General features: G+C 34.7%; 1 protein-coding gene and 1 long non-coding RNA gene across 2 annotated transcripts in view; both read right to left on the reverse strand.

The window, feature by feature from the left end:
* Positions 1–3649: 3649 nt before the first annotated feature.
* spz4 (Spaetzle domain-containing protein 4) overlaps positions 3650–24494 on the reverse strand; it is a 35085-nt gene continuing 14240 nt past the window's right edge. The window contains exons 2-3 of the mRNA XM_023173553.2: positions 16614–17401; positions 3650–7687 (exon numbers count right to left, since the gene is read on the reverse strand). Coding sequence (XP_023029321.2) covers positions 7348–7687; positions 16614–17401 — 1128 coding nt within the window. The 3' untranslated portion in view covers positions 3650–7347. The remainder of the gene's footprint in view (positions 7688–16613; positions 17402–24494) is intronic.
* On the reverse strand, positions 8773–10513 carry LOC141485383 (uncharacterized). Its single transcript, XR_012467165.1, has 2 exons — positions 10443–10513; positions 8773–10340 (listed from the first exon to the last, which is right to left on the reverse strand). It is a non-coding gene; the product is annotated as an uncharacterized lncRNA (long non-coding RNA).

The following is a 24494-nucleotide window of genomic DNA, read 5'->3' on the forward strand; positions in this document are numbered from 1 at the left end:
TAATTTCAGTTTATAAAGATTATATGGAGATTGTGCACTTCCATATTAATGGTGGAAATAAAATCATTCAAATCAAATCAAATATGCTTTATTGTCCAAAGTATAAACTCGTTGACAAAGCTAATCATGTATAAATGAGTTTCACTATAATAACTATACATTATACATAAACATTGGTTTAATGTATGTGTCATACTGAAATATGGTTACGATTTTTAGTGAACAGCTAAAACAATTATAGATAAATAAATGAATATGCATATATTGATTATTGATTCAAATGACGACAGTGATAGTGAAACAGAGAATATGGAAGAGGAATTATCAGAAACTTTCGAAGAAAGTTAGTGAAGTGTTTTTGACGCGATCGATTGTATATATATATATATATATATATATATATATATATATAATATATATATATATATATTATATGTTAGTAAGTTATTCAGAAGTATTTTCAATTATCACCCTGTTATTTGAATCCCTACTTTCCCACTCATCTATATAAACAAAATATTCATTATATATTCCATTATATAAATTATATAGTTATTTTGATTCTTATATAATCAGAAATGATTATTGAATAACGAAACTAGTTTACTTGAACTATACTAATACACTTTCAATATTTTCAAAACCCACTCAAATTTCCAGTAGGAGATCTATAAAAGCTCAAAATATACAATAAAACATTTTTTGAAAGTAACACAAATACACCGCTTATTTCAAAATCTTTTCAAAGCAATATTTATCAAGTGGCAGTTTTTTCGATAAAATAATATTTCTTAGCCACACAAACACTTGTGTGGCTAAGAAATATTACAATATGGATTTCTAAAATTGTATAAAGAAACTGAAAAAGTTAATGCCGTATATGGAAAGAGCAGTCTGCAGTTGTTATTCACTATATGTCACATTGAATGATTTGGTTATAAGTAAATTGATAAAATTGAATGTAGATAAAGCATCAGCTGAGAAATACTTGACCCTGAGAGATAATGGTTAAACCCGAATCAGGATACGCAAAACGAATCAATTTGATGAAATAATCAGGAAAAAATTGTCACAACCTAATAAAATTTCCCATTTCGAAATATCAGTTGGAAGTCAATGAGACACATTAACCAGAAATTTAGTAACTCTTTGACGAAAACGACGGTTATTTTCATTTTCCGTGTTTGCACGTTTCTGGAAACCCCCGAAACAAAAAATCCCATGTGGCAAAAAACGATTCCTTATTGGTTTTTTAAGGAATTGGTACTCACTTTCACAACAAATCTAAAACTTCATCAACAGGACACTAGAACCTAGAATCATTTTCATTTGCCCTTGACTAGATTCAAAGTAACGTCATGTGCACCGGAATATATTGGTCCAAAAATTTTAAACACTTAACCGTGTTAGGAATCACACGTTAAAAGGTAAGACCTCGTTAGTCCTTAGCTCGCAACTCAACTCAACTTCTGAGAGTTATCGTTCGTATGAGGGCGACACCTGATTAACGGAAAAATAGATTTTTAAACAGATTTAAACTTTCTAGATCATTTAAAGGCTCAAAATAGTTTCTCTGTGTTCAAACAAAGCATTAAAGAATTATTTATTAGAAAAACGTTCTTATGCTTTTTTAGAGTATAAGCCTGTCTTCCTCTTTTCTTTTCTTTTTTAATTCGTATTTTGTATTGACACTCCTTGCACAATCTTATTATCTGACTGAAAATAAATAATTAAAATATGTTTAAAAAATATGTTTTCCGTTAACCAGCTATCGCACCCCTACGAACGACAACTCTCAAAAGTCGAAACTTGTTCGAGCTAAGGGCTAACGAAGTCTTACCTTTTAACGTGTTATTCCTAACACATTATTAATATTATTATTATTATCTTTGCTTTTGGCTAGTGAGTCATTTGAAAAATTATACAGTCATATTAAAAGTTAAATATTTTCATCTTCAAATCAAGATTCAGTCGAATGTTTGAATAAAAAACTGCAAACTGCAAACTACAAGTACAAGTAGTACAAGATAGAAACGTACAGCGGCATAATGTACAGTTTCATAATGTAATCCATCATGATATACTTCATCATAACGTACTTTTTCATAACGTTAACGCATCATAATATCATTCGATAATAAACACGATGCATCATAAAATCATACCATCATAACAGCAACGCATCATAACATCAAACGATCATATTCGTAATCGGTAGAAATCATAACGCGTCATAATGTACTTCATCATAACGTGACACATCATAACGTATAACGTACTTTGTCATAATCCTATAGTCCATGCGCTTGCTTATACTATGTGGGAATAATGGCGGAAGTCGAAGTTTTGAACTCATTGAAGATTTTAGAAGAGCCCTATGATACTGAAGAAGCTAAAATGATGATGAAATATTCGAATTTATTAATTCATTGTATCTAATTTTTCATAATTCTGCATTGTAATGTTGAGTGAAATTTTGAGACAGTTGGCTGCCTTGAAGACACATTTATTTCATAAAACTAATTGCGAACGAGTTGGCTATTCACCATCAGCCATTGCCATTGGTTGATTCGATCTGTGTTTTCTTTAAACTTTAAAAATTTTTGAAGGTTATTATCATGAATATATTTCAGATCGATTTATTTGCCTCTAGTTTGTCTCTGAAGCCTTTAGCAAAATAAACTTGCAAAGGTTTAGGTGTAATAAATTGATGGATGTAGCCGTTACTACGTGGTAGGAGATCATAATGAAAAGAGAAATTAAAATGTCTATGTTTTTTACCACTTTTAATTAATTAAATTAATTAAAATTACCACTTTTGATTAAAAGTGTTAAAAAACATAGACATTTTCATTTCTCTTTTCATTTCATTTAAATTAATTAAAATTACCACTTTTAATCAAAAGTGGTAAAAAACATAGAAATTTTCATTTCTCTTTCGTTTAGGTGTAATATGTGTTGAACAGTTATGCAAAGGCAATATAATCCCTTGTCGTTGTCCCAAACACAATTCATAATTATTATTATCAAAAAACCATGTGGATACAAAAGAGATTTGGGTGAATCAAAATTATACTATTTTGGGAAATATATTTTATTACTACATAATACAGAGTATTCAATAAAAAGTAATAAATATTAGCATGATATATTTAACAAATAGTTAACAATTAACAATAACTTGTCCTATTCTAAGAGAACTATTCTAACAGAATCAACAATGTACCATAATTGTACCATAGTATATATTAGCACTAGCCTTAGGTATTATTTGAATGCGATACAGGGTTTTTCTCAAAACACAGAAATTTTGTGGTATATGAGCATAAACATTGTCATAACTGTGAATTTTCCAAAGCATATGTCTTCCTATCATTAATAATTGATATAAAACAAGAACAGTTAATAAGTTATTACAGACTATTTGGAATTCCTAAATCCCAAAGATCAAGTTTCTGCAAAAGAATTAATTAATTTTAATACAGCACGATTCAGTGTAAGTAAATGAAAATCACTTTGCATAAAGAAGGAAAACATTGTTATGAACAGAAATACCTCTATTATTGGGTTTAGCTCTCAAACAATTCTGAGAAAGTTCAATTTGGATTTTTGCTTTTACAAACAATAAGTTTTCAAAGTGACGAATATCTTTTTCGAAAATTTAAGTGATCATCACATTATGAATTTCATAAAGAAAGCATTTGTATCATTCTGATTGCCTGAAGAATTATAACAATGCTGATTACTTTTTGGGAAAGAAAGTTTTTGGCTTTCTACTACTCCCAAAAATGAGTCACTCCTAAAAATATAACCCTTTCAATTTAATACCAACTACAAATTGAAATCCATTTTTTCGGGACTATATGTATCTCCTCTTCTCCATTTCATTTTGGTCAATGTTATAATTGTCTACATCATATTCAAAGTAAAACACTTATTTTGGATCTGTGTGTGAAAAATTAGCATTCCACTACTTAGTTGTCTATCAATGATAGATCAAAGTTTATTGTTTTCCTTGATTTTATTGGACCTTAGAACATTGAAAAGTTAGAGTTAGCTTCTGTTTTTATATTATCGTTAATATATAGCCAAAATAAAACGGGCCTTAGCAACGACCCTTGGAGTACCCCATCCACAGCTCTACAGCTTTGAAGAATCTCATTTTCGAATTTAACTCTACATTTATAATGTGCAATCCGAACTGACAGCTTTTGAAAGTTGTCATAACACTGGAAATCATTTGTTTTTACATTAATTATACAATTATATTTCAGAAATGACATTATTACTAGCTGATTTTTAGTATAAAGTGGGTTGATTGGAGTTCAATTGGGCTATTGGCAGTTCCAATTTCACCTTTGAATTTTGGCGTTACAAAATCCAAATCTTATTTCAACCACTTTCTGAAGTTGAGTCGAACTGAACCATATCAAAACTTACTGAAAGAATTTACTGTGTATTTCACTATGGGTCACTCTATCAGTTCTGCTTAAAGAAACTATCGTATAGCGAGACATTCGTGTATGTTTTGTGAAATTTTATGAAGATACTCACAGTAAAGTATTTCAGTGAATTTCTAAATAGTATCTGCTAGAAAGTTTAAAAAACCAAAATTTAAAGAACAGTGAAAAACTATCTTCTGAGAAACCTACATTCAATGAATATTTAGAATATATTTCTACAACTTAATTTTGACATTAGTTTATGTGATATTTCTTCTTCTTTTTTCATTTGTAGTTTGGCCAAGCTTTGTATTGATATTGTGTGGATATTTTTTTGTGATTGCAGAATATTTTAGATAATTTTTGAAATGTTTGTGTTGTCCAATATTTATAACTCATTTTGATTGTAAATGACTTGCTACAAACATATTTGAGTATGTAACTTACTTTGCCATTTATTCCAGCAGCATATTTATTATTCAGTGGTCAGTAACAACAATTCTATTTCGAAAATAAGACATGGCAATTTATTTGTTTTCATTTGGCGATTTTTGTGTCAAATAATGGTTATTCATGTACCAAGAGTATTGGGTAGATTTTTATGCTTTGAAGGTGATGATTTCACAAGCTCGACCGTCTTTGGCCCTGGGTTTCTTGGTTGTGGTCTGCAGATTATCATCCCTGATATTTTGAATTGCCAACCCTAGTTGTAAACGAAACCATGGTCTGTATGTTTTCATGGCTGACATTTTGCGATGTCCACCGCAGCTGCAGACAAAACGCCTGCTATAAAACCTCTAGACCACGGCCAACAAACCCTGAAAATAGTTTTGACACAGTTATATCTTGCCGTGAAGTTTATATTCTTTAATATTTTCACTTATTATGCTATTTTAACAAACGAATACGATACTTGGCTATTTTATTTCATATCTCACATTTTCATTACTTTCATAAAAACAAGTTTGGTATCTGACACTACTTTTGAAATTATTCAGTTATGTCTTCAACAAAATAAAATTGTTCCACATCGCTTCATCTGATCATGGTTTTTAAAAGACTACACCGTTTTTGGTAAAACTCTAAACTAATAAGGTCACGGAATAAACTCATCAGAATTCCGATTGACATTTGGATACCGTTTCCTACAATTAACTGAAACAATAGATATAATTTAATGACAGTCAATTTTGATAAAACCGGTATATTGCATTCTTTCGAATTCTGTTAACGAAGTACTGCATTTGGATATTTTTATATACAAGGTGAAGCTTTTTTCCCATGAGTAGAGGGAAAAAAGTTGAAACTTATTCCGTTCAGAATGGTTTTTACAATACAAAACCAGAGGAATACGATGAACTATCGATGATGAAGATAAAAAAGTAGGGTTTTCCAATTCAGGAATTTGAATAAATCAATATATTCAAAGTACTACCAAGGTAGTTAATTTTCTATCTTATCTAGTTTTATATTGATAATTTTCATGAAGACTTTTTACACTATTATAACGTAGGTACCATGTAGTTGACCAATAAAAATAAAAACGAAGAATTTCTTAATGAAAATCGGTAAAGTCTGGGTTGAATGTCACTTTCACGATTCCAACTGATATAAGTTTCAGTATACACACTTTAAAACATTTCTTTAAAACACAGATAAAATGCAAGTTAATAGTAACAGAATTCGTAAAGAATGTTAACAAAAATACCAAAATTAACTTATAAAAGTGACTAAATCAAAGTTCAATCTGAGGTTATCCAACGCACAGAATTATTTATGTTTATATTTCAAATTTCTGGAATTGATCATCTGTTCTTTGCCAAACAAGTTGTTTTTGGAGAGTGACAGAATAATTATGTTTAGGTTCTTTAAATTCCGAAATATTTTTAAATAACGCCAGGTTTGACCAAGATTTTGACTATACCTATAACTGATTGCCCAAATAATATTAATGAGTCTGATGTAATGAATCGATTGAAAATAAATATTCATATTTTTTTTAAATCAACTGAATCTTTTGAGGTACAAACTTGAGTAACCCTGACTAGTTTCATTTTCTCATGATTCACACTGTCTTCCACATGGACTTTGACAATTGATGACGGCCATTTTATTGAAGCTAATAGTCCATTGTTGGTTACCAAAATGGTAAAGATACCATAAACAATGTTATCTTTATTAGTGAAGTTTGACACCCAGAGGTCGCACCATTCGATAAAGTGTATAAATATGAAAACGTAGGATTATATATCTCGAAGTTCCAGCATCAACTGACCCTGTCCTCGCAGTCAATTGAGTATAGTTTATTATCTCTCTGCAAGAATGGACCCTGTTGTAAAGTTACGCATACAGCCGAACCGGGATGGCCGCATACTGCACTACAAACTCAGATACCTACTATATACTTGGAGGAGCACATATTGGCGAAAGAACTTAAAGAAGCGGTGTTACTGATAGAGTACAAATTGGTTTTTGTTATTTGAATTATGTTTAAGAGGAAACAGAAAAGAATCGCTATGTAGTGACACATAAGTGTATAGAATGCAAAATATGACAATAATTTGAATAACAGACACACACTGTAGTCGTTTAGTGTCTGCCTCGGCAGTGTGTGGATTGCAAACAGTGACTACCATAGCGGCGAATGCAAACTATGCAGGAAAATCCACCAGCTTAGGTATAGTTCTTTCAACTTCCACCAGGCTCCCAGCTCTCATATACGCTCTTCTAGCCTGCCAGGATCTATACTGTAAGCCGATACTTCATCTACTGCGGAAGGATTTTAATGTGATATCATCGTGAAAGAAAAAACCCTACAGTTTCCTATCATCAACATTCAAATTCTTTTTGTATGAGTGAACAACTATGATTTAACCGCTTCAAAATCTTCTCATCTAACAAACTTTCAGTTAAAATTCGACTGATACCGTGGACTTCTCGAAGTTACCCTGAACTCCACGGGCATGTCGTAGCAGATACACACGCAGCAAGAAGGGAATCTAAACCAGTCCGAAAATATTCCCCTGCACTCGTTGTTAGGGTCGTAGGCGAGCAGCCTGTGGAGGCGGTACTGCTGCTCGCAACGGCAACCGTCCCTGCAGTACATCTGGCGATGTTCGTAGGCGCACTTCTCCAGGTGGACGTACTGCTCGAACGGGTACATGTTTAGAAGCGCTAGTTCTTCGCCTCGGGTGTTATTGGCCCAGAATGGGGCTACGACCTCCTCTCTGACCGGACAAGCGTTCCTGGAATTGAAAAGAATTATTAGCTTATTAACTGGTTGAGATAACACATGATGGGGGAGTTTCTGGGTTACATTCCCAAAAAATGGAACCGATTAGGGCTACCCTCATTCCGAAACCTGAGAAAACGGATAGAATGTGGTGAAGAACTTCAGACTGAATAGAAATTTTTGGAGCGATTAATTGGAGTTGCTTTATGCCGAGTCATATGCGATGAAGATCGACGATATAAGCTGCTTGTGGATAGACTGCATACTTAGAGGAAGATTGGTGTGTACGCTCATCATGGGGAAAACAGTAGGAGTACGGATAGGAAAGTGCTGTCCTCAGAGAGGGTCGTCTTGCCCCCAGCTTTATGGAACGTGATTATGCATGAACTACTTCTTTTTCTAGAGAATAATGGAGTGGGGAAACGCATGAAGCATGAATCTAGAAAGAGAGACTCAACAAAAGCCATGTGAATAATCATAGGCGCTAGAGGGACTAGAACCTCTTCACTTCCATGATGAAGAGATACAGCTCGCGGTAGGTTGAATATCCGGGAGTGATACTAGACTCCAAATTGATCTGGTTCCGTTATATTCAGACCGGATAAAAGTAAAGCGGGGGTAGCATTGATGCTAGGGGCTGGGAGGACGTGGAGGCTAAAATAAAATATGATATATTGAGGTACCTTCGACACAAACTTCGTGATTGAAATCGAAATAAGAATGGATGATGAGAACAGAAATACCAGGTGTAATACCAAAGTTTACCGAATACTATAAGTTGGTTCACTCCAAGGAATTCGTTTGTCGGTACGGCTCAGGATTGCATTTTTTGCGATTTCCATAAATCATATCGCCGACAGACGATGTCTGGAAGCCGCCGGCCGCATGACAGTTATACGAGGGCAGTTCCTATTCGCGATATCTACAGGGGACGTTCCGAAGTTGAAACTTCGCTTGCTCGGTTGTATCAGACAGATAAACAAAGATACGAAAGTAGTTGTTTGTCGATCAACTTCTAGAAACATGATAGATAAACTCATGAATAAATGATCTAAGAAACAGATCAGAGTGATTTACTGATGAAATGATAAACATACATTCAGAAAAACATGTTTTATTAACAAAAATAATACAATTATATAATGTTATATGTTTATAAATGATTTAAAATATTCAATTTTACATTGCATGATTTATGTTTCCTAACAATCTTCATGTCCTGGTTCATGAATTTTAAAGTAAAGTATATCCGAACTCTTGTATATAAAGATATATAATAATCGAAGAGGAATTTTTGACATGGATGTGAGAAAAGAATTTTCGAATATTTTGTTTTCAAATACTGTCCAATTCCCTTCTCACTGCCGATTTTATCAAAATTTTCAATGAAATATGTTTTCCATCTCTATTACATGGTCAACAATATCTCTTGATGGGAACTTGGGAAGCCAACGTGACTTTCATTTTTTGAAAATTATTTCGATAAATGTGGTCATTATTAAGTTTAAGAGCCAATTTATATTGTTTAGTTCTATCATAATTATACATTGTTTCTATGTAATGTTTTCCTGTTTCTCCACCCTGAAGTAAAAACTGATAGGAAAACAAATTGTTTCGTGTCGACTTCAGCAAGTGCGGGATATCAAACAAATATACAAGTTTATGATCGTCTATCAGAAATATGGGATTTTCGTCTGTAACATTCAAAGTTTTCACCAACTTCTGAAAATTTGAACCCTGATCGGAAACCACCCCCATGACATTTAGGCCTATACTTTTGCATCTTCGTACCGTTTTGAACAAAATATCTTTCAAATCATCAGAAGTTGCTGATGTCTTATAGAAAAAGTATGCAAGTGGTATTTTCCAATTGCTTGCCAAACCTCTGAACATTACTGTTAGAGCACTACTTGCTATGTCAGTAGAGGTCCCATTCAAACTTGTTTGGAAACCTACTATTTTGTCTCTGGAAATATCATAATAAAGATGAGATTTCAAAGATATTTCGTCTAGGCATAAAATACAATATCTTTCATTCTCCTTCATGAGCCCAATCCTGAATTCAATAACACGAAAAATAAAATCGTTGAAGCCTGGTTCAACAATCCAATTTTTCGTGAAACGATGAAGTGTACTTTTTGACGGTAATCTACAAATTGTTGAAAATTTTTTGTATGCTTTCGGACCAAGAAAATAAAGAGTGAATGCAAACTGTTTGAATTCGTCACTATACCTGGACCCTTTTGGTGCTTTATTTATCAAAAAAAGCTGTGCTTTCAAGAGCTTACAATATTGCTCAGGATATTTTCGATCCAGAAACTTGAAAACATCATCCAGAGTAATTCCGGTTTCGTCCAGTGCTCTTTTTGATGTTGAAGCTACTGTTTTCTCTAGTGATACAATTTTTTTTCGTAATGCCACTTTTCTTGGAGTTCCCGAAGAGAGTTTAGCAGATGTTTGGCTGCATTCATCTAAAAGAAAGATGTACGTACTTTCAATAATTGTTTTCTTGTCATCGTTTTTTTTTTCCGAAGCATATAAAAATAGATCAGGTAAGTATATAATATAACGAAAAGATATTTCACCTCGTGATCCTAATTGATCCGTTTGAACCTGAGCATCAATGTAAATAAAATCCTTGCTAGTACCGGCAATGGCATCATCATCTGGAAGGTTTAAACAACAAAATTGATATTGTAAATTTCATATGTTAAAAAGTGGAATAAGATTTTTTCATCATTTGAATCTATAAACTTCACTGAACCAACCTTTCTGAGAACCATCTTGAGGCAGACGCAATGAAGGAACATCATAGCTATGAATACGAGAATTCACAATAGCATCGGCTCTAAAATGTAAGCTGCAAATTTTAATTCTATTGTGACTCTGCTCTGGGGTAAGAGTAGCATATCTATGATTCCCAATGAAGCCTAATACATTTTTCCAACGTTGACACCTAAAAAAAAATTCAAGTATATCAATCGATAAACTGAACATTTTGAAAAAAGATTGAAATGAGTTTGGATTGGCAAATGCCGGCGGTATATTTCGTTATGAATAATTTTATACAACAAAACCATAAAAGGTATAGATAGGTAAAATAAAAATTAATGGTGAATATATTGAATAAATACCTTTCACTGTACTTTGGGCAGCGGAAAAACGAAATACCTGGGCTTCCCACCGTACTCAGACAACCATCCACTGAGCAATACGTCGACATTTTCACAAAATAAATATTTCGAACTCCGAACGAACACAACACTATCACAATACCAAAGTTTACCGATTCTGTAGTCTTTGACAATACCAAACAATACGGACAACCTTTATATCTCGTGTGCCGACGAGAACTGGTAACTTCAAGCGACACACTGTACTACCTCGGCTGGTAATTACCCGCTGTCGCTAGCGGGCGGCGAGATTTCTCAGATGTCGAAAAATGAGCGAGTGACACGTCTTATAGTATTCTGTAGTCTTTGGTAATACAGATGGTTTGAAAATCGAACATGGGATGAGAACAGAAACGTTTCTTATTTTTTGACTTCAGGAATTCAAAGATGAGTCTTCATCACACTGGAAACACAAAAACAAGCAAGCAAGCAGACTAAGGAAAGGAAGCAGTTTCTCTCTAAAATCAGTATTATTGGAAAGTTCATCGTCCAGATACGACATCTACTGGACACATTGAAACTAAGTTATGGTAAAAGAAAAACAGAGTCCTGTCAGTTGTTTTCATATACTGTTATGGTTTCTTCAGTTTTCTGTGTCTATAGTAATCCTTTTCTACTATTCATCAGTCCACAATTGAATAACTGAAAAAATCCAAAGCAATAAATATAACTTATGTTTAACGTTCAGTTATTACGACCAATTGTTAGCTGTTTGAGTAGCGCCATTATCGTCCACCTTTTTTCTATACGTAAAAGTCTTTGAGAACGCCAGGTTTTATAGTCACCCCCCCCCCCCTGGTGATCTTGGCCGCCCCTAATGAGATACCTTCAGACGTATGAGTATTTGGAAAAGAGAAGAAAGTATTATATTGAGTTTGGAAAGATTCCTCCGTCCATATTTTCTAAGCAACGAAATATTGACTTAAAATCTTAACTAACATCATATAATTCTTTCATTTTCGCAGAAGTTGTATTATCAATTCTGAGTCTGCTAAATTATATCCAAAAGAAAGCCTTACGTCTGACTCGTGGTCAAAAAAGCCCACCTTTCAATTTGGAACTTTGGAATAGCAAAGGAAGGTTTTGGACCCGCCTGTAGTATACATATACTTTCACGGGAAGTGTTCGACTGATTTAGCTCGCTTAATTTCTTCGAGAGAGAAGTACGAGGAAAACTCGTGATAGCATCCCTTAAGGCTCAACTAAATACACTTTGAACCACATTTTTTCTGAACCCTTTCATTAGGCGTTTCTGTGGAATTGACTTTCTTAGGATGTTTTAATATACTTGTTCTTTTCAAAAAATAAGGTGCACGTTCAGCAAGCCACGGTACGGTCAATAAGGAGTATTATCTTGAAGTTATGCGTCGCTTGCGAGGGACAATACGAAGAAAACGTCCGGTATTGTGGAAAAACAATGCATGGCATTTGAATCACGATAATGCACCTGCTCACTGATTGCTTGTTCGTAATATTTTTTGGCCAAAAACAACACCCAAATCATGCCTCAGCCACCGTATTCACCAGATTTGGCCCTCTGAGGCTCTTTCCTGTTCCCAAGATTGTAGAGACTCATGAAAAGACGGCGTTTTGCGACGATCGAGGAAATACAACCGAATCGCTGAGGGAGCTTAAGGACATACCAAAAAGTGTATATCAGAACTGCTTCGAGGATTGTAAAAACGCTGACTCAAGGGGGACTACTTTGAAGGGCACAAAATAGATTCCGATGAATAAATACACATTTTTAGAGAAAAATGAAAATTCATCCTATTTTTTAACAGACCTCTTGATCTACAGCGATTTGGAGCTAACGTAAATCGTTTATATGAAGGTGATTGACAATGTTTCATGATGAATTTCATTAGTTCGGACTTCCATTATCTAATATTATATAAAATAATTTGAAATCCCTGAAAGAAACCAATACAAATGAATAATTAAAAGGAATAGCTGAAAATAACAATTATATTAAGCAAAAAAAGGAAGGTCTCGAGGCAATGGAAGTCCGAACTAATAGAATTTAACGTAAATCGCTACTCTCTCACAGGCAACTCTCTTATAAGTATTTTCCCGCACTCTTTCTGCATCCCCATTAAAATATAAATCGAAGCTTGGGGTTTATATTAATGCCAAGCTGGTTTATCGAACACATTTTAATAATTCCTGCATTTTGCCTCTTCACCTTGTATTGTAAAGCATGATTATAAATATCGCAAAACTGATGATCTCAGGTAAATTATCAACATGTATAATAACAACTTGAAGTAACATGCATGCATCCTTGTATTTACACTGATTAAAAAATTGTTTATTTACTCATTTCTACAAGTGCTTCAGTTGAAATGAAATAACTCAAGTGTGACATTGCTTCAGTTTGATTGAAAACTGCTTCATCTAACACAACTAGAAAGTGTTCTCTATTAATTTGTTAATTTTAATTACAAATATACGAGTACAGGGCACTCCAATTGAAAAGACCCACCCTTGATAAGTAGTTTGATACTGAGACTGTAGAAAACTAGTGAAACAGGTTAACTTCAATTTTCGAAGGAAACATCTCTATGTAAAACTAACCCCATTATCAGCCATTAGCTGTAAAAGTGTAATAAATCCCCACATTTTCATGGCCCACCAAAAACACATGATGAAATTATCTTTCGAAACCAAAACGGTGCTAGTAATCGCAGTTAAAGATAGAACCTCAAATTTCGACATCTGAGGGTTGTCGTTCGTAAAAAGGCGACAGCTAGTGGAACATTAACAGATTTCAGAACTCAATTATCTAGGATACCTGGAAATTCATAAGTATTTTGGATGAAACCTACTAAATGACCAAATCGACCTGGTCGACTAGCTGGTTTTCGGATTAGCCTATCAACATTGTAACAGGTAAACAAAATTCGAGTAATAAAGTCACTAGAGACCGTTTATTATTACCTAGAGAGGTGTATAGATACGAGGGTGGTCTGAGAAGTTTCCGAGCGCAATTTTCAGACGAGGGAACAAAAAAAGTCGCTTGGGGCTAGATTTGGTGAATAAGGTGGATGGTCAAGCAGTTCAAACCGTAATTTGTGGATTTTCGTCGTGGCAACAGATGAGGTGTTAGACAATGCGTTGTCTTCATGGAACAAGATTTTATTTTCTTCAAATGTGTTGTTTTTCCGCTAGTTCTCCCTCCAGCTTGTCAAGTATTGATGCGTAGTATGTTTCTGTAACGGTTATTTATTTTTGAAGAAAATCGATTGAAATAACTCCATGACTAGCCCAAAAAACAGTTGCCATCACTTTCTCAGCGAAAAAAACAGTTTTTACTTTTTTTGGAGCCGGTTCCCTCTTTGCAGTCCACTGTTTGGACTGTATTTTTGTTTCGGGCGTTCATGGTGTTTCATCTACAGTAATTATTTGACGCCAAAATTCGGATTTATTGTGCTTAAATAGTGTCAACAGAGCGTTGGAAGTGTCCATTCGAACAAGTAGTTTTAGGTGGGGTCCGAATACTGTGGGAAAATTTTGACGAGGTCCAGAAAAAAAGAAAAAAAAAAAACAACTGACAAAAATTAAGTGCTACCTATGTATCATGTTTCAAATCAAATTCTGAATTATGAAACACAAGAGCTAAAATTAATGTGAGAAATGACACCGACAGTCTTGAGCCAGTTTTTTATAGTTTGATTCTCGAGAGGAACAGCAAATTCGAAGTGTGTCTTCTAGGTGGGCGTTCGTTAATCTCGTTGTTTTTCAAAAAATTCATCTTTGACAAATATGTTTCACATACTTATGTCGAGCCAAACATAGTGGCCAAATTTATAGCTAGTTTCTTGCAATTTTCATATTTTCCTGGGACATGTTTAGCCCAAAATTCCTCAGTGGATTAGGTTTTACACATATGCAAATACAAATCTTCTTGCAAATCAATTATCTCTATTTGAAGTGATGCCTTTGACAGATTGAACAACTTGGCAGCTACATCTGTCCATTCGGCTGCTACATCAACATCAAATGGCGATTTAAGAAACGGATAGCTTGCTCATCTCTGCAAAGTCTTGGTATCTTGTACCAAGTTCGTTCCTAAGACCGGCCAGAAATTTGATAAATACTGCAATGTCTTCTTCAGGGTTCTTTTTATATTCAAGAATGTTCGTAAAATGAATAAATTCTTGTCTTGCAATATCTTTTTCAAAGATATACAGCTTGCGACGAAAAGCAGACATGCTTCGTTTTAGATTCACATATTAATTTTCCATTTCCTTATAATTCGGTGTTGAGCACATTCAAATATTTCAAAATATCTTTTAGAAAAGCCACGACCAGCATACTACGCTCGTTTGTTATGTACTCAAAGTGCTTTCTAGCTCCCTCCGCATCTAAATTTTGCAAGAAGGAGGTTACTTCTTTTCTCAGCCCCAGATACGTTCAACAAGTTGACCTCTTCTTAGTCAACGAACATTGCTGCACTGATACGATATTAGACATGGTTCTCTTTACTACACCTTTTTCTTTGCCAATCATTGCTGGGGCTTCGTCAGTTGAAAGCGACATAATTTAACAATTTAACTAACAATGATAACTAGCTATATATAACTATACGAGTATCAGTTGTAGGTACTTGTAAATCAGATTGACTAGGCAACTTGAAATAAAATAAGTACATACTAAGTTGAATTCTATGTGGCTTGAAAATATTACTTCAATTAATAAATGTGTTGTATACCTTATCTACGTATTAATTTATGCTTTGTATATAACACATTACAATATTTGGCGGTCCGAGGTTCGACGTTTCGCGGACCACACGGACCGCGGTCCGCCTGTTGCCGACAGTTGGTCTATCGTGAGCAAACGCGCCGACAGCTTTCTCATGCCTAAATGTTGGTTCAATATGTGACAAATACGTTCTTTTGATATGTTTATAACCACTGCAATCTCTCTCACTTTAATTCGGCGGTCGTCTAGCACCATTTGGTGTCGGTAGTTGCAGTTTTGTGACGTCATGAACGTTCATCGTCTCCCAAGCTCTTACGGCCACGTTTAAATTCAGCTGCCCAAAGTTTCACTGTGGTAAACGGTGGTGCAGAGTTTCCATACACAGAATTCAACTCATCTTTGATTTGCGTAGGCATATTTCCTTTCAAAAAGATATATAATGACAGCTCGATACTCGATTTTATCCATTTTCATAAAAACATTCACATCAACTCGCTCAAAAGACTGTTACATAACAAATACGCGTGCAAAATGGCTGAAACTTGAATGAGTAACTGTCAACAGCTTGACAACGACATTCGCTAGCTTTTATTTGCAAGTGCTATCTTCATGTTGAGGTCGGAAACTTGTGTATACGAGTTAACCCTGGTAATTATAACAGTTTATTGTATTCGTTCGAAAACGTCTTTGTAGGACCAAACTGCAGTAACGTTAGTTACAAATACAAGAGGTATAAAAAGATAGGAAGTAGTAGTAATGGCTACATCCGTCAATTCATTTTAAGAAAGCATTTTCATGAATTCCACCTGACTGAAAAATGTTCTGTTCTGGAACTAGAATGGGAAACAACAATTGTGAAACCTTCGTCAAGGAGAATTTGACAGAAAAAGTACCGTCAAACTCACGATAACTTAAACTCACATATCTGACCACGACTGATCAGAGGCTTATATTACGCAGTAACTTTTCAGTTCACCCTTCACTGTAATTGCGGGGATTCCTACATCTATTTTTTCAGATTGTTGATGATTCTATCTATAATCGTGAAAATTTACTTACACCCCTTTAGAATTGTAATTGAGGTGGACCTTTTTCTTCGGCGGCTCCTCTACCATATCTTGGAAGAGCACAGTCTCCATTTTCTCCTTCTCTCCACCAGCAGTTGTTTTCTCCTGCTCTGCCACTTCCTCGTTCGACGACGAGTCATCCTCGCTATCATCAACTCTCTCTGTATCATTTAATTTTGAGTTAGTCGTCTGATCTGTCCCTGAATCAGTCGTGCTGATGTCAGGCAGCTCAGTAGTAACAGTAGACCCTTCATCGCTTTCCTTTTCAGTAGCACTAACTTTAGTGGTGGTTCTCTCGCTGGTGGGCCTAAAATGAGGAGCGGTCTTCAGACCCGCCAACTTGATAGAAATTATAGGCTCCTCGGAGTAGATGAACTTCGTTTTAAGCACGTCATCGTTAGACATGTCCTCGCGGAGAAACCTAGCCTCACTTTCGTCATCTTCCTCAGGAGGAAACACCTCATTGTCGGCATCATCCCCGTGCTGATACCGAGCGAAGCGCATTTTCTTCTCCACAAACTCTGGGCCGTTCCCAAGTTCAGCCTTCAGGACTTGAATGTGCCTCTGGTCGCCATACATTCTCCTCATGAGGCCTTGGTTGTCCTTGATGAACCGTTTAACAGCGTTCCACGGGTAGGTTTTTCCGGCTGATGTGCAGTAGCCGTGCTTCTTCAGATCGCAAGGCGGTTGGTACATCCTCCCGGATCTATAAGGACGGCCACAAGTCGTCTGGTCTCCTCCGGAGGCGTAGCCGTATTGCAGTGAGCCATGGGTGTAGAGCTGGAACAAGAACGAGGCGTTATAGAAGTGAATTGAAGCGAGCCCAGTGCTGGGCTTTGAGGTAGGTAGATCACATAAAAAATATTATGATATACAGTGTGTCCAAGATAAGGATCCTAAGCATGGGAATCTCAGTACCTGTTGGAGATACAGCTTAGGTTAAATTAGGAAAAAGTTGTGTTCTTTAAAGCTTATTTACATGCCGTTTAGAAACTTGAAGAATTTTCATGGCCTGCTGAGATATTTGGGAAAAACGAGAATTTGACAATATCAATTTTATTTTTTTCTGACTTTATTTGAAAAGATATCAAAAAACGAATAATACTTTTTCATTGGCACTTTTAAGGTACTACACGATGGTATTTTTAGATTTTATATCCGACGTTTCGTTTTCAAGAAACCATCATCAACTTTATTTTTTTATATGACCCGAAACAAAAGTACACCCTGTATCTGATTCCATTTTTTATTACGAATTCAACGATGTATCACATGCCATTGTTTTCTTTTTAGTTTAAAGAAAAATTACATTTTTTCTATTTTAAAAAAAATCTTTAAGTAGGCGTTGCAAACAAATGCTTTGACGTAAATACCTGTCACCGAGCCTGTCAAATATTATTTAATTACACGATAAAATAGTAATTGTCGTTGTTGTTAGCCTGTTTGTCGAGTTGTTGTTTTTAGAGTTATTGTTACTGTTGTCGTTATTATTGTTTATTGTTGAATAGATAATATTGTGTTATTATCATCGAATATGCCGGGTGAGCATTATAGCCATGAAGAAAAGTTTGACATGCTAACGTGCTACATATTGTGCCACAAAAATACTGTAAATACAGCAGCAATGTATCTTAATACATATCCAGAAAGAAAGCAGCTATGTAAGTCCATTTTCTTAGAGCTGGCTCGAAATTTAAAAGAATATGGTTCATTTAAAAAGCCTGTTTTATCTCGAAAAAAGGAATCTTCAGAAGAAGCCCAAAATAATGTTTTACAAGCAGTTGTTGAGAACCCTGAAATATCAACTAGGCAAATCGAAAATAATGTAGGAGTAGCCAAATCCACAGCTCAATTTATTTTGCGTAAAAATAGATATCACCCCTATAAATTTAGGATTTGCCAAGGACTTAAACCAGGGGATTTCGAACGGCGCCGAAATTTTTGCGAATGGTATACACGCGCGTGTGAAGAAGATTATAATTTCCCTTCAAAAATAATATCGTCCGACGAAAGTATGGTCACTAATAATGGTATCTTCAACCGCCGCAATACGCATTACTGGGCTCAGCAAAATCCGCGTGTTAAGAAAATATCAAGACATCAAGAACGTTTTGGGTTTAATATGTGCTGTGCAATTTTAGGAACTAAAATACTAGGTCCGTTTTTTACTATAATTCTTTGACCGCCGAACGATACCATCATTTATTGCAAAACTATGTAGAAGACTGTTTAGATAATTTACCTCTGGCACAGGTTAATAACTGTTGGTTTCAACAAGACGGTGCTCTGCACATAATTCTAGACAAGTTCGAGAGTATCCTCAGCAGCGATTTCCTGGAAGGTGGATTGGAACCTTTAGTGAAGTGTCTTGGCCAGCGCGATCCCTTGACTCAACTCCTCTGGACTTCTTCATATGGGGTTTTGTTAAAAACCGGGTTTACCAACATTCTTTTGAAACTGAACAGCAGTTACGAGAATGTATAACTATCGCATTTAACAGTATTACACCAGAGATGTTACGTGATGTTTTAAGTTCTACAGTTAGAAGATCATACTTATGTTTGGAAAATAACGGAAACCTGTTTGAACACCTCCTTTGAATTAAATAAAAAATGCGTTAATTTCTTTGTTGTTTTCATTACTTTAAAAAATCATTATTAACCTACTTAAAAATACATTTTAAAAATAGAAAAAATGCAATTTTCCCTTAAACTAAAAAAAAACAATGGCATGTGTTACATCGTTGAATTCATAATAAAAAATGGAATCAGATACAGGGTTTACTTTTTTTTCGGGCTACTTAAAAAAATTGAGTTGATGATGGTTTTTTGAAAACGAAACGTCGGATATAAAAACTAAAAATACCATCGTGTAGTACCTTGAAAGTGCCAATGAAAAAGTGTTATTCGTTTTTTGATATCTTTTCAAATAAAGTCAGAAAAAAATAAAATTGATATTGTCAAATTCTCGTTTTTCCCAAATATCTCAGCAGGCCATGAAAATTCTTCAAGTTTCTAAACGGCATGTAAATAAGCTTTAAAGAACACAACTTTTTCCTAATTTAACCTAAGCTGTATCTCCAACAAGTACTGAGATTCCCATGCTTAGGATCCTTATCTTGGACACACTGTATATTCAGAGAAAGAAAAAAACAACAACTGAAAACAGAAATGAATTTGTTTGTTTTCAAAATCTGTCAAATTACTTGGTGTTGGTATTTTGATTAAAATATCGACATTACATGCATAATTCCTCGATAGAAGTATATCTTACAAGACAGTAATCCAAAAACTATGACATTTTGATGTAGGATGGACCACCCCATTTTAGGAAAATGTTTTGTAATTGATTATATTTACAAAATGGTTGTTCAATAAAATGATTTGATGTTTGTATTATATAACATCTATATTCAGTACTCGTAAAGTTGATAGTGTTCATCTTATGATTCACGAGATTCTGCTCAGGAAACTTTATCTCTATGGTATTGAGGGTATTTCTCATAAATGGTTTGCATTTTATCTATCGGGTAGAAGTCAAAAGATTAAATATACAACACTATCTGATGTTTATAGCATATCTAACGGAGTACCACAAAGCTCAGTACTCGGACCTACCCTTTTTCTACTCTATCTATCAATGACTTGACTACCATTGATATACAGGGTAAATTTACTTTATTCGCCGACGACACTACAATATTATAGCGCAATACCAACACAAATGATTTATATAATGCCATTTGCTCTGATATTTCCAAACCTTCAGATTGGTGTAAGGCAAATTTATTAGCTTTCAATGTCTCAAAAACCAAAGTTTTATCCTTTAATTGCATTCTTGATAATATTTCTCTAGCTTCGAATTCGAATGTGATTGAGAACACGTCATGCAACAAATTTCCTGGGTTATTAATTGATAAGTTGAAATTTGACGACCACATACTATCTCTTAACAAAAAACTTTCATCTGGATGTTATGCCTTGAAAATAACTTGTAACGAAGTAGGATTAACTGCAGCCAAAACTGTCTATTATTCATTAGTAGAATCACATCTAAGACATGGGATCCCTTTCTGGGGGTAAGTAATCAAACTCGACTCGAGTCGATTTTTATTCTACAGAAAAAGTCATTAAGATTTCTCTGTAGAGCCAGGCGGCGAGATTCTTGTAGGCCTTTGTAGCAAACAACATTTTATCACTGTATGCTCTATTCATTTTAGAAACAGTTTGTTTAGTGCATTAACATAGAACAGAACTTCTCTCTATTGTCTCCAATTACACCACACGCCAGACCCCAAATTTAACGTCTTTCCATACCTAACACTACTTTAATTAAAAATTCTATATTGTATAATGGTCTCAAGATGTATAATCATCTTCCTAACTACCTGAAATGCGTAGTAAACTGTACTGAATTTCGAAAATCTACAAAGGATTTTCCAACTATAATAGGGCCTGTTATAGTTTGTAAGAATTTTATGACGATACCTTTTAATCATATTTTATACATATTTGTTTTTATAAACTATTTTAGTGTTTGTATGTATATATGTGTGCATATGTGTGTATGTGTATATATGTGTTTTAATATTAAATTTCACAAAAAGGATTTGAAGCTTTATATCTTCTATTAATTATCTGCGAGCGCTTTTGACAGCTGGTCGTACTGTCATCTTCTAGGCACTCCTCAAACTGAACTTGTCATCCTGTCGTCTGCCTCTTCATATGGTCCGAACGTCTCAACTCAGGTATTTCAGGTACCTACTTTAGGTAAATTTGCCTGTATTTGTACTGATATATTTAATATATTGTCTAGACTCTAGATATTTTTATCAATCTACTAGCTTATATTCTGAAAATGTTCACCAAAGCTTTGTCAATAAGAGTTTTCTTTGATCAATAAAGCATATTTATTATTATTATTATTATGACAATAAATACGTCAACTGAAAACAATAAACGCATTCTAAGAACATAGGCTTTCACACAATTCGAGCTGTTAGGCCGTGTTTGAATGGAACCTGAAGTACCAAAGTTTCGCAACAACAGGAAGAAGTCGCAGGGGCAAATCTGGAGAATACGGTGGCTGAAGCATGATTACGGTGTTGTTTCTGGCAAAAAAATTACGAACAAGCAATGACAAGTGAGCATGTGCATTATCTTAATGCAAAAGCCACGAATTTTCACAGTACTCGTTTATATTCCGTTTATTAAATAACTAGTACTGTAATTAGTCCCCTGCCGGGCTCATAGCGTAAAACACCATTGCAAAAGAATCAGATTTTCCGCAAATTACACACAAAAATTTCAAAAGCGTATTTCTAGTCGCCTGGGCCTTCTTTTCTGCAAATCCGCCCCTGCTTCATACATTCACGAGTTTCATTAGCACTAGCAGTGTGGCTACCTATCCGTTCGACCATTGAAGAACGGTAGTATGCTTCTCTGAAGTAGGTCAGCGGGTTACTTTTATGTTTTTATTTATTCAACACACTATTGCTTTCACCGAGTCCATTTTGTTTTCCCTCTCGAAAAAGCAACGTTATCATTATTCATTGCTCACAATGGAGGAACATAATCGGCGTGGAAATAGAAGAAATGCATTCGGTGCCGTTGACTTTTGAATGTTTTTTTCGAGCGTAGGTACATCACAGGAGAAAGTATTTGTTAGGATGCAGGGTCTTCTTAGGAGAGGATGAGGTAATAACCTTGGGACGTGCCTTGCTGCAGGGATTTTTGGAAAACACTATATAATTTTTTTTTATAGAATGGAGAAATATGGAGACATAAACCAATTTACTCTAATTAATAAATCTTCTGATTGTATGAATAAGAAAACTAACATCGATAATCTTAGCAGTATATACAGCCACTACCTGGAACTACACCAGAAAACATAATAATAATGAAAATTGTATCAATCAACTCTCTCTTTAGAGTCAAAGATTATCAAATCATCATGCCCATTGAAAAATGACCATTTATGTGAAGGTTTGACATTTATCAAACCGAAAAATCCTATACATGTTTAACTTTCTTTCGTCAATTTATATGTTCAGTTCATTGTTTTTCAATCATTTTTTACTGTAAGTATGATTTGTAATTTTATTCAATGGCAAAAAATCCTCAACTCAATAAATTATAGGCCCTGAAGAAGCTTTCCACTAGAAGCGAAAGCTTGGAAAAGGAGAGCAGAGTTTTGATTTTTTGACTGAGTATCTCTTTTTCACATTGTTCACCATCGCTATTGGAATCGCTATACTGGAAAAAGTCTGCATTGTTATCACACCCGTTATCACTATCAGGAGCTACTTGTCCAAAGACGCCACATCTCACAAACAGATAACAAAAATTTCAAGTAATTATAACTGCACAAATATCGAATTTCAACACTCAAATCGCGATCAGTTCCTGAACTGAACACGACGACAATAACCATCCCCGCATTCCCTGATTTCTATTCGTCATCGTAACATGACTTCAAATTTGATTTTTATGACTCTTCAGCCAATCATAAAACTCGGTTAGTAAAAATTATCGAATACGAACCGCCAAGTCTACAGTCCACGTGGACTAGTTCGCTGCCGCTTCATTTCTATGTATTGTTTTTTTTGTGCCTTTGAGAGTACCGCTAACTTTAAGAGTGCACAATATCGTTCACTTCGACTATACCTACTCTATTTCACAAAAAGTCAAGCTTTCGTCTCTGAATAGAGACTTTGTCAGGACGAAGTAATCTGAGTAACACAATTGACAATTGAATATCGACGAAATTTTTATACAAAATTGGCGCATTGTTGTTAATAATGTTATAATTTTCAGATACTCAAATCACTTCGTCCTGACGAAGTCTCTATTCAGAGACGAAAGCTTGAAGATTTCTGAAATAGAGTAAATTTGTTTTTTGAACGTGTCTGACTGAAAGTCCCGTTCTGTAATGTTTCGAGGATCATCTTCTGCTTGTTTCATCAAATTTTTGTAATCACTTTCAAAAGCTGTGATAGTTTTACGTTATCTGCTCACTGTCAACAGTATATGTCGAACGCACACTGAACACTGAGTCATGTGTGTTGGAGTGAGAAGAAAGGGAAGCCAGACATATCGCCAGTATGTCTGGCGCAGCTATTTTTATCAAGTACTTTCTTGGTTTTTCTCATTTTGTCTTCAATCGAGGACCGCCTGCCCGGTACTGACGATGCCCAATAGGCTGAAACAGCTGTCTACCGGTGGCTCTTAAATTGAAATCAATATGGGAATGATCAAAGAGTACTCATCTATTTATTTTTTGATTTTCATGGAATTATTTTCCAGCAGCTTGACTGCATTAACCTTTCTAGATTTTATATATATATATATATATATATATATATATATGACAAAAATACAAAAATAAATTGAACAAAGAACGAGTTTTTTCTCTTCCTTTTAACTATCAACGTGTCTATTGAGTATAGTCTATACGAAGTCAATCTAAACAGTTAAATAAAAGACTAGTGTACCAGGTCTGATAAATTGACTAGTGGTTATTAACTAGTCACTTTATATAAAACCTCATACATAAAAATAATGATTAGAACCCGTATGAACACCACGCCACCCATGCCATACAAAGAAACTGCTGACGTTCGGTAACCATTTAGTTTTTATGCCATTCGAATTGACTTCGTATATACTATGCATACCTAAGGCTACAACAAACCAATCGGTACACGCAATTGAACGAACAATTTAGTTATCTAAAAAAAAAACGAACAGAAAAAGTATGAGTTATGCGGTTAGTTCAAAAAATAAGGTGGAAGTACAAATTTCCCGGGCTACGTACCTACATTAGATTCGCGAGTTCTTTTAATTTTTTAATGTTGGTACAGCCGCTTCGA

This window comes from Leptinotarsa decemlineata, unplaced genomic scaffold (assembly GCF_025532065.1).
Source record: "Leptinotarsa decemlineata unplaced genomic scaffold, Ldec_3_MD MMD2_P_RNA_scaffold_2, whole genome shotgun sequence".
Classification (NCBI taxonomy): domain Eukaryota; kingdom Metazoa; phylum Arthropoda; class Insecta; order Coleoptera; family Chrysomelidae; genus Leptinotarsa; species Leptinotarsa decemlineata.